This window comes from Natrix helvetica, assembly GCF_964273705.1.
Source record: "Natrix helvetica genome assembly, chromosome: 4".
NCBI lineage: Eukaryota > Metazoa > Chordata > Lepidosauria > Squamata > Natricidae > Natrix > Natrix helvetica.
This window is the reverse complement of record NC_138550.1, coordinates 119,190,939-119,203,157: the sequence shown is the minus strand read 5'-3', so window position 1 is coordinate 119,203,157 and position 12,219 is coordinate 119,190,939. Positions and strand designations below refer to the sequence as shown.

The 12,219-nt window shown below is 36.1% G+C and overlaps 1 protein-coding gene across 2 annotated transcripts in view; it reads left to right on the top strand.

The window, feature by feature from the left end:
- EMILIN2 (elastin microfibril interfacer 2) overlaps window positions 1–12,219 on the top strand; it is a 33,963-nt gene that overhangs the window by 13,738 nt on the left and 8,006 nt on the right. For both annotated transcript variants that reach the window (XM_081950140.1, XM_081950139.1), the window contains exons 3-5: window positions 1,904–2,079; window positions 3,953–5,830; window positions 11,114–11,593. In XM_081950140.1, coding sequence (XP_081806266.1) covers window positions 1,904–2,079; window positions 3,953–5,830; window positions 11,114–11,593 — 2,534 coding nt within the window. The remainder of the gene's footprint in view (window positions 1–1,903; window positions 2,080–3,952; window positions 5,831–11,113; window positions 11,594–12,219) is intronic.

The following is a 12,219-nucleotide window of genomic DNA, read 5'->3' as shown; positions in this document are numbered from 1 at the left end:
TATGCAATAATAAGTGGGTATATGTTGTGGGTAAGAACAGAACACAGGGAAAGCTGTGGGTGGTCAGGATATTAGGTTTTTTACCATCGCAAGTATTGTTTACATATTTCTACATTTCAGCTAAAAGTTAGTCCTATATGTATCAGACACTGGAATTTATTTCTGAATGAAAGTACTCTATACATAATTGTCCCCATCTGTTTATTTAATTAATAATACATTTGTTTTTCAGATGTCCTAGTGATGATTATAACATAATATTTTATATAATTGGAATTTATTTTTGTTTTATGCACTAAAGACTTGTGCTTAGCGTACATAAACCGAATTTCCCTGTTTTCAAATAATATAGAAAAGTCAGGGAAAAAATGATGCAACTTTCAAAACTAGAAATCACATAGTTTCAAAGCTGTTTCTAAAATGCTGCAAAGATTTGTGTAGGATCCTTTAGTTTTCAAAAGGGATTGCAGCTTCATTTGATTTTGAAGGCACCTTTAAAATATTATATTTTAGAGGATAACACGCATAGATCGTGTAAACATTAACATTTGTGAGGCAGTATGCAGGTAGTCCTCGGCTTACAACAGTTTGTTTAGTCACCGTTCAAAGTTATAACAGCACTGAAAAAGTGACTTATGATTGTTTTTTACAGTTAGGACCATTGCAGCATCCCCATGGTCACCTGATCAAAATTCAGATGCTTGGCAAGTGACTCATATTTATGATGATTGCAATGTCCTGGGGGGTCGTGTGATCACTTTTTATGACCTTCTGACAAGCAAAGTCAATGGGAAAGCCAGATTCACTTAACAACGGTATTACTAGCTTAACAACTGTAGTGATTCACTTAACAACTGAAGCAAGAAAGGTTATAGAAAGGGGCAAAACTCACTTAACAAATGTTTCACTTAGCAACAGAAATGCTGGGCTCAATTGTGGTTGTAAGTCAAGGACTACCAAGTATGTGCTAGTTTGAGAATCCAGCCATGAATTCAGTAGTCTGAGAACAACAGTGTGATTTAATTCCACACAAATAATTCAAACGGGTGCTTTGCAACATGTGGGGACATGAATGAAGCAACTCTTTTAACAATCAAGGTAGTTATATCCTTTGAAAGGTTCACATTGCTGTTTCCAGATATCCCTGTAAGCTTGTTCATGCACAATATGTGATGTATTGTCAGCATCCCAATGTATTTGCTATTTTCTATTGTGAGTCACTTCAAATATTTTGGAATGCTGCTGCTACTATCTCTAATCTAATTAGCACATCTATGAATCTGTGTATGTGTCTTTCTCTGTGTGCCATTGCGTCTGAAGAAAACCAGTGTTTTATTATGTTCCCCATGTTCTTCATACATACTGTATCTGTGGTAAAATTCAAATTTTCATTTTACTCAAAGAAAGAAAGAATGGATTTATTACTGTTATAGGCCAGAGTTCACCTGAAATAAGCATAGAGATAGAAGGTCCATTTAGCTCAGAGCTAAACTGACGGCCCGTGGGCTGGATGCGTCATGTGCAGGCCACGCCCATCCCAGCTCCGCGAATGAGAAAAACGTCACGTGATGGCAATGTGATGCCACAAGTTTGACACTTGTGATTTAGATCATCAAGTCCAACATCTGATGAATAAAGGGATCCAGATTAAAGCATCCTTGACAGATGGCTATAAGGGCCTTGCATGAACACAGTCAGCAAAGGATAAGCCCTCGACTCTCTGGTACAGTAGTTGGTTCCATAAACAATCTACATTAAGAAATGATAACTACATCTTGGTATGCCTAAATATAGTACACTCAAGGTTCTTAATTTTAATTATTGTATTTGTTCTACTTACATAGTTTGCTGAAAGGACAAGACAATAAAAATAGTTCAATGTGCTACTTTTAATTCATTACAGGTATCGAACAAGTTTGAGGCCCAAATATATTTTAACATACAAGATGGTAACCGAATTGGAGTGGAGGTGTTGTCCTGGATACATGGGTGTAGATTGCAAAGAGGCTGTAGCAGAAAAGCCAAGATCAATAGCTTACCCAGCAGAACTTCCACCCAATGATATGAAGCCAAGCTTGGGTAAATGTTTCTTTAGCTCTTCATATGCATGGTCTTTTTTGCTTAATTTTACATCACCCTTTTATTGTTTAATGTTCTTTGCTATGCTAGTTAGATTTCTTAGTCCTCTTAACTCTGTGAGGTAGGTTATTCCTACATTATTTTATGTGTTATTTTCTACATTATTTCTACTTTATGTGTAAGAAAATTATTTCCCATGGCAATAGTTAATTCACCTGAGATTTTGTAGCTATGTGTTTAAGTCTATAGCAAACAATGAAATTGGTTCATAATTAGCACTTGGCATATAATCTTTACGATTTTGGCATAACTGCAATATATGTTTCATTAAATGAAGAAGATAAAAATTCATTTTCAAAGTTCATATTATAGAGTTTGATTATAGAGCTAATAGAGTTTGGAGCATGTGTATTAATACATATTTTACACCATTCCACAGAAAAGCCATTCCGTTACTCATATTCAAAAGCATCTTTTGATCTTATTCATAGTCAAAAGAAAAAGTAATAACTATTGTGAATTATCAACAGTGAAAGATCATTTTTAGCTTTTAAAGTCTCTAGAATTTTCATCATTTACTATATAAACATGAGTAACATTTTAAAAATGGAAATTGTATGTCCTTTGGGGGTTATACATAGGTAGTTTCAGGTTAATGACTGCAACGTTCAGCAACTGTTTTAATTTATGGCAATGCTAGAACAGTAGTTTTATGATCAATCCTTAAACTTATAACAGTTGCAAGATTCCCCCTGTCAAGTGATAGTCATTTGCTGCTTCCTACATGCAAGCTAGCAGTAATTTGCAAGTCACAAGCACATGATGTCACACTTAATGACTGCAGGTGCTTTACATAATGATTAGCACAACTAACGTAAGTTGAATATGGTCAATGATCTTTCACTTAATAATGGAGCATTTAGTGATGGAGCTGCTTATCCAATTGTAGTCATTAAGTCAGGACTGCCTACTGTATTTTTCGGAGTATAAGACTCACCTTTTTTCCTCAAAAAAGAGGCTGAAAATCTGGGTGCATCTTATACATGGAATACAGCATTTTTTGCCTCCCGAAACCCCCCCCCCTTTCACCAAAATGGCCATGCAGAGCCTCTGGGGGCTGGGGAGAGCAGAAATGAGCAAAAAACTGCCAATTTTTTGCTCAGTTTTAACCCTCCCCCCCGAGTACTCTATAAGTTTCCTAAAGGCTATCCATGCCCTTTTTTGCTCATTTTTTGCTCCCCCAGCCCCTCAGGAGCACTCTGAAAGCTCCCTTAAGGCTATTCATGCCTTTTGGGGGGGGGGGGGAATCGGGCCCATGTTCGCGAAAAACAGGCCGGTTTTGGGAGGTTTGCAGAGTGTAAAACCTTTTTTTTTAATTTTCCTCTTCAAAACCTTGGTGCGTCTTATACTCTGGTACGTCTTATACTCCCAAAAATATAGTATATCTTAGTGTTCTTATTTTTAATGGCTATAACTATTTTGCCTTTTTTATTTCAGTCAGGCTGCTAAAATTCTACTGTGTCTTTTATAATTGTAACCATCTTACAAAAATTCAGTTTGCTATGATAAGACATTATTCAATGCATATTTTTCCATATCTCCATTAATAAGCTGTTAGTCAGTAGTTTATTTGGCCATCTGGTCTAGAAAATTTCCCTTTTGCCTTTTGAATTAGTCTCTTAGTTGGTTTTGAGTTTTTTAAATGATAGGTATTTATGTATTCTATGACTCCTTTCTTTATGTGGTTTCTTAGTATGAAATGTTTCAAGCTGCAAAAATGTGACTATGTAAGTCATTTTTTTCAGTGTGCTCATTTTTTATTGTTTAGTACTGAAAAAGATAATTAAAAGAGTGCCACACTTTTCCTCTACAGATTCTAGACCAAAGCAAAAACAAGAAGATTCACAAGATAAAAAAATACAGTTTCTGGAGGATGAATTATTCCGGCTTACACAGACTGTGCTAGAACTTCAGTCTGCTATAACCAATGCGGATAAAAATCCAAAAGTTACTGTGCAAGAAGATGCAAGTCAGAGTGAAATATCTTGGTTGAACAATCTTCATGACCATCCAGGATTGGACAGTATTTCGGAGGAAAAAACAGAGAATACATATCCATTGAACACTAATGACTCATACAAACCTGAAACAGAAAAACTAACATCTGAAGAAGATGAAATAGAGGATGGCCTGAAAGCCAAAATTAATAGGTTGGAACAACTGAATGGGAAAGTAAATGACTATGAAGGGCAATTAAAGCAGCTCCAAGAAGCAGCCCGAGGACCAACAATAACAATTCCCAACAGTCAGTTGTATCAGGAATACATAGATGCTAAATTTGAAGCCCTGAGACAGGAAATGTTGGAAGGATTTGAAAAGAAAATGGCAGATCTGAAAAATTCCTGTGAATATAAGTTGACAGGTATTCAACAATATTGTAACGATCATGAGGCCAATTTCTTAGGACTTAGAGAATCTGTTGCAGAAAAAGAAAATGACCTAAGAAAACAAATTCAAAATCTACAGAATGTTATCGAAGTACCATTAAACCATTCATGTTGCAGTGACGATATTAGAGAACAGATGAGCACTTTGGATAAAAAGATAGAGAAAATTGCAGAAGCAAATAAAATTTTAAATGCCAGGATAGATAATGAAATAAAACATATTTCCACTCCATATTCAGAAGACAACTTTGATGAAAAATGGGAGGAAATAGAAGCAAGGATTAATGTTACAGAGAAAAATGCTGAAGAACATTGCTTTTACATTGAGGAAACTCTGCGTAATGTTATAGCTACTAAAACAGATGAAGTAAGGGACTTATTTGACAAAAAGTTCCAAGTAATAGAAAGCAAACTAGGTTCTACTACTCTTGATATTGCTAATGTTACCAATTCAGATGATATATATACTACTCGAGGATCAACACTGCAGAACAATTCAGAATCTGAAAATAAGCGCATTGTATTGGAGATTAATCTTATGAAGAACAAATTACAACACACTGAAGATGTTTGCCAATCTTTATCACAGTATTTGGAAAGTCTTCAGAAAGGAATAGAAAACACTAACAGTAAATATGATCAATTATTTTTGAAAACAAAAGACAATTCTGATATTTTAAAATCTTTCAATAGCTCTTTGAGTGAAAAGTTCAATTTAATTAAAGGCACTCAGCGTGACATTCATAAACTTCATAAGGATCTGAGAATAGTTCGGTTTGGTCTGAATGCTATTGATAAAGATGTAAAACTCCTTCAGAATGGTTTAAACGGCTGTAAAGAACAACTTTTAGGTATTAATTCTACGTGTGGGAAGACACAGCTTGAGTTACTCAGAAAAACAGATGAAATACAGAAAATGATGAACAATCAAACAATTCACCAAAACAATAATTGTTGCAATCACTTGAACAAAAAGATAAATCAACTGAATAGGGAAGAATTGTTTAACTTGACCAAATGTCAGGATAAAATACCTGGCATCTCAGACTTGGAAGATAAAGTATCAAATGTTGAGAAAACTTGCAATAAACTAGATTCTGTCTCTAGCAGCCTTCAAAAGATAAAGGAGGGATTAAACAGACACATCTCCAGTCTCTGGAACTGTTTTAATAAGATGAACATAACTGTAATATCCCATTCCAAAGATATTCTTAGCCTCAAAAATTTTACCCAGCAGTTCAATAGCCAGTTTCACAAATTTGCCATTGATCTTCAGAACCCGAAGAAAATTCAGCCTTCTATATGTAAGTTGCCTTGCCTTTTCTATAGATTATTTTTAAAATTAAAAATACAATTAATAGTGTTAAATAAAGTAGCAGTTTTATTAGACAACAAGGAAAATAGAACAAAATGTCAAATGTTCCCTTATGTTTTGCACTAATTCTCTTTACTTAAGTCCAGACCTTCAATGTTGTGTCAGTTTGTGCCAGATATCATATTATTGCTTTACATTCACTATTAAGGTAAAAGCAGTCAAGCATTGAGTCAAGCTGGACTGTTGCATTAACAAGTGGTTTGCCATTGGCTTCTTGGAGACTTTTATGTTTCCCACACCCGCAACTTTGGCTTCCTGAGTAGTTCAAATAATCCAGTAATGACTCTGCTTAATTAGCCAATATTAGGTAAATGCAGTCACTATGTTTTCATAACTTTAAATGTATTACAAAATGCAAATATCTGAAGCTGCAAAATCCCAGTTGACTTTGATATGGCAGCAGAGAGATACAGAACACTGTAACTCTTTGCTGCCATCTAATAGCCTCATAGATTTTTGCAACCCAGAATTATAAATATTCTTCAAAATCTAGAGAAAACTTGGAAAAGCAGTAGCAGTTAGCTGTTCAGTCAGGTAAATATCAATACCATTGTGCAGATTTCTCACAAAAATGATTGTGAGCACTAAAGAAGAAAATAATATCTATATAGGCATTTGCCATATGGTTTTTTTTTTGGTGCTTTCAAATTGATCTTGAGCATGATGACTACATAAAGAGATGTATGCAATTTTCTTGCTAATATTTTAATAACATTTTTGAAAGAGGTTTACCATTGCTTTCCTGCTAGGGCTGATAGCATGTTACTGGCCTAAAATCACCCTGTTGGCTTTCATACGTAAGGCAGGACTAGAACTCAGTGTCCTGGCTTTTATCAAGTGCTTTGAATCACTAAAACAAACTGACTCTCACCACATAATATACTCAATATTAAAAAAAAATGTATTTTAGAAATCTACCATGTTTCCCTGAAAATAAGACTGGGTCTTATTAATTTTTACTCCAAAAGACACATTAGAGCTTATTTTTCTGTTAAGTCTTATTTTGGGGAAAATATGGTACTAAATATGTCTGCCTGGCTGACGATCTTAACTGGGACTTATTTTGGGGTTAGGACTTCTATTATGAGCATCCTGAAAAATGATAGGGCTTATTTTCCGGTTGGGTCTTATTTTTCGGAAAACACAGTACATATACTTTTTATATTATAGCAGAAGTTATCTTACTCAAAACTGAGCATACAACATTTTACGTTTTTATTTGTTGTCTTTATTAAAAGACAACACTTGCTATCACTTGCTTCTTCACCCAGATTCCTTGCAGTCCTTTTCTCTAGGTTGCAAAATATATTGATTTTATGTAATAGTTTATTTTATTTACTTCAAGCACAATGGAGCCAAGGACATTTTAAATGACTCAACTCAAATATATGTTGACAGCTTAATGAATATTGTTGAATAGACTGTATGTATGAAACATGAACCAAAGCCTTATTTGGTTGCTTAATCAACACTTCCATTTAAGGTAGTGAGATGCTTGGTCACATAAAGATGATTCAGCTATTATGGAGAGCATCCTTAAAATGACAAAATCTGCTCAAAATGTGAACATGTAGATTGAGAGCAAATTTATTTTCCATGAAAATGGAATATCTGGTCAAAAGTGCTAGGCAAACCACTAAAATAGGATTAATTAATGGGAAGGATTCACAATACCATAGATGCCTATTTTGTACATGGAAACTCATGTTCAACATATCAGAAGAAAAGGATTAAATAATGTCAGCTTTCAACTAAACAATATTAGAAATATAGAATATAGATGTAGTTAAATATCTCCCATCGCTCCCATTGCAGACAAATATACAAAACAGCTCTATAAATATAAATTCCCTGCCTAGGAAAACAAGTGCAGCTCAATATTTATTTCTGTCAGTAAGAATCTGTATCAGAGCTTGTATACAAGCTGTGTTCACACAGTACATTTACAGATACTTAAGTATGATTTATTGAATTATTTCAGTTTCCAGTTCCTAACAAATACCTTGCATTTAAATTATCAGTCACTTTATGCGATAGCATATCATGATAGTTGATAAGTTTTATTTCAGAATTGCGTTCACAAATCAGGCTTTTCTATACTTTGTATAAATAGAATTGCTAACTGTTTAGCCAATGTTATTTTGCATTAATTGGCAAAGGATGACAATTATTAACTTATCAGTAAAAACAAAGCATTTTGCATATAAGTACTGCTTACCTTTCTAGTTTTACATGGAGATGTGTGCTTGTTTATAGACCGTTTAACACCACACAAGAATGAGGTTGATATGAATATGGATTGAAATAAGTTTTGGCCTGTTTAGATTATTAACTATTTTTTGTCTACAAATGGTGACTGCTTTACCATTTGGCCTTTCAATGGAGCTTTGTGTGATATCAGCCAACCAAAAGGCCAAAATAGCATTTAGTGCAGTGTTATCACATGGATGGGTGTATAATATACCTGTCTGTTTTTCAATGTTGTTTGATAGTAGCAATCTTTGCTGGAGAGGTAAATATATCTTTAAATTTAATCTCTAAATATAATATTTGATGTTTACATTTCTGCATATTTGTGTTTATTTGGTAAGACTTGTTATTACTGACCAGAGAACCTGATTCATGGTGTTTTGTCATTATCCTTGGAACAGAAGAATATGCAGTTCCTTTTACTTATTTCCATATTTCTCCCTTGCTAAAGAAAATATATTTCAAAAATTCATAAAAAGGATTTAATACAAACCAGAGAACATAACATACATGCTAAGTAAAAAAGCAAAATGGAAATCTGGGTAACTTTGGGCCAGTCACTCTCCGTTAGCCAACCTCATAGGGTTGTTGTTGTTAAGGGGAAAATAGGAGGAGGAAGAAATGTAATGCATGTTTGCATCTTGGGTTACTTATAAAATAATAATAGAGGGCTAAAAATGAATAATGTTAAAAAGTACATTGACCTCCAGGATTATATATTTTTATCACTTAAAAAGAAATCAGTTTTCTTTAGTTTCCTTTCTGGCATCACGTGTGTCTTTTCTTTCCATCCTCTTACCAGTAACATGCATCTCTCTTTTGTTCTAGACCCTGGGAGGTTTTTCTCCCTACTTCAATAAGTCTTACATTTCTTTTCAGAAACGGTACTGGGGGAAGCAGGACTTGACCTCTTGTTCTTGTACACAGCTATGAATTACATCATTCCTTCCATCAGATGTGAAAGTAACATGGATGGATTGTTTTTCTTGGCACATTTAATAGCAACTCATCCCATATCTATCCATTTCTTATATTAGACAAATAAGAACTCATTTCCAATCATAACTTCCAACACAAAAGAGGCACGTACAGTTTTAAATTTGTATCTCTTTCAAAGTGTACAGTGGAAATATATAGTGAAGATTGGAACAACTTAGAGGATCTTTAGGACTACTACTTAAAAGTTCGGTGCAAATATAATCAAATAAAAATATGTGAGAGAGACAGAATAGAGGCACAGATCTATACAATTTTCCTTGAGGTCTCTTCCTTTTAAAAATCATTTAAATGGAGGCAGGACAAACAGTAATTTAAAGAGGAAATAATTTATAACTATATGTTGCCTTAATAATTAATACATCTTCATTCTTTGTGGAACTACAAGATTTGGGCTGTCAAAATTTGGATGATCAATAGATGGCAGCAAAGAGACACAGAAACTAACTAATTTCTGCCATCTAGTGTTAATTTTGCCACTCTGATCCAGTAGACCTGCTCGCTCATACCCTTTCTGAACTTTTGGTCATTACCCAAATGCTATTTAGGAAGGTTCCTCCAGTCCTCAGAGAAGATTTGATGGATGATTGTAAGGCAAGTTCAGGAACTATTCTGCTAAAGATACTTTTCTGTTAGCATTTGGACAGTGTATAGGTCCAGGATGGCGAACCTATGGCACACGTGGAGTCATTTGTCAGGGCATGCAAGGCATTGCCCTGTCAGATGGCCAGCCTGCATGCGCGTGCTGGCCACCTGAGTTCAGCCTTTTTTAAAGACATTTTTCACCCTCCCCAGGCTCCAGAAGCTTTATAGGAGCCTGGGGAGGGTGAAAACAGCCCCCTCGCCCCCCCCCCAGAGGCCCTCCGTAGGCTTCAGGAGCTTCCCTGAAGCCTCCGGAGCGCAAAAAAACAGCCCTATGGGTAAACCGGAAGTTCGGGAACGGACTTCCGGTTTGCTTGTAGGGCCAGTTTAAGCCCTCCAGAACCTTCAGGGGCCTTCCAGAGGCTTCCTTGAAGGCTCCGGAGGACTAAAAACGGCCCAACGGACAAACCAGAATGGGGGGCGGAGCGCCTGTCATGCGCGCATGCGCACTGGGAGGGGAGTCACACATTGCATTATGGGTGTGACACGCTCGTGCACGACCTCCCTGCGCTCCCCCCGCTTATGGCACGTGAGCCAAAAAAGGTTTGCTATCACTGGTATAGGTCTTGCTCAGCACAATAATTCACATGATCACAACTGGACTTGCAACCTTACTTCTACTTTAGTCATTAAGTAAAGTGACATAGTTAAGTGAAAAAGCATGTGACTACCATTTATGATTTTATTTCCATATAGTACAATATTAACTTTATTGCAAGTGAAAATGTGCACCAGCTGTAAAGCATGTGGATGATCTTGTGATTGACAGATTTCCTACACCTGCACTCCTACCATGCACCCATTCACCTCCACTCACTAGCATCCACCAACTCACTAGCATGTGTCCTTGGCATCCATCTGCCCACTCACATTCCTTGCCATCTGCCCTTAGCTCTCACCCACAAGACTGTTTGTCTGGGACTCCTGCCTTCTCTCACATCATGGTCATGGAGTGTCCTTGCATAAAGACGAGCATGGTCCTGGGATTATGATGGCAACCAAGACTGCCAGAATTGCTGTTGGTGTAGACATGTGTCATCTTGCTTTACAAGTGTATCACCTACTGATGTAAATTCTGCCCCCAGTTGTCATCATAAGCCGAGGACTACTTATATCTGATTTCTCTTTTGAAAAGAATTTAGGTCTCTCCCTTAATAACTATGGTTCATTGGTTGCTTGATGTGATCCTTTCATTATAATTCATATGATCATCAGCCTTGTACTTCGGTGTTATAATTTTAATGTTACAGATGTCATAAATATGTTAATTCTGATATATTATTGTATCTAACTGGAGGATTTTCTATTCTCTATATATCTTTAGATGAAAAACCATCAGTGCTGTTAGCAAAGGAATGGGAGAAAGAACAAGGAGAAATTCCTCAGCCACATTCAGATCCAACAAAACCATTACAGTCATCTCAGCCAGGCAAATTTCCAGCACCATCACAGCCAAGGATTCCTGTACAGTCACAAACAGAAGTGCATCTGCAACCCTCCCGACCCCAAACACCTGTACAAATTCCAGAATTAAGAATACCTCTGCAACCATTGCGTCCACAAATAATTATACAGCCCCCATTGCAAGGAATACCTCTTCAGTCATCAGATTCCAGAATCCCGATGGAGCCATCAAAACCAGGGTTCTCTTCTTTGCCTGGATCTACTGGGTTATTGATGGAAGCTGGACAGGCAGGCCCTCCTGGTACTCTTCTAAGGTCAAGAAAAGGACTGCCGAAAAGAATAAATGGGAAGGACGGCCAGAATAATATGCTTATATCTGAAGGATATGCAGGGGCACCAGGTGAGCAAATCAGCATTTTTAACTGTGATTAGTTCTTTTAAGTCACTGATGAAATCAAGTTAATGCTCATTGTAATTTGGTGTTCAGATACTATACGGGGGAAAAAATCTGCATTGAATGTCATCAGTGTTGATTAGGCATAGGTAAATATGAACAATATCATCATTAAGAAGATTTTAAATGGGAAGCCATATTTGATATGGTGTGTGTGTGTGTGTGTGTGTGTGTGTGAGAGAGAGAGAGAGAGAGAGAGAGAGAGAGAGAGGGAGAGAGAGGGAGAGAGGAAGAGCACTTCCTAGTATAAGTCCTTTTACTCAGGTTTTCAGCCAGCTCGCTTTGCATTCTTTTTTATTTTGATATATATCAAATTATTGTTAGCATTCCATAGCTCAGTCCTCATTATGATATTTTAGATAAATTTATCTTATTATTTTAAAGAATTTGCCTTTGAATATATATGAAAATCTCAAGATCCTTAAGGGCAATTATATCCTCCCTTTAGTTTTCCAGTGATTATTTGGGATCCTAGTTCTGTGAGCTTTAACTGCTAAGTTCACTATCAGAGAAGTAGTAGTCCATTGTTAGAATGGATCATAGATGCAAATGGAATACAGAGAATGTGGGAC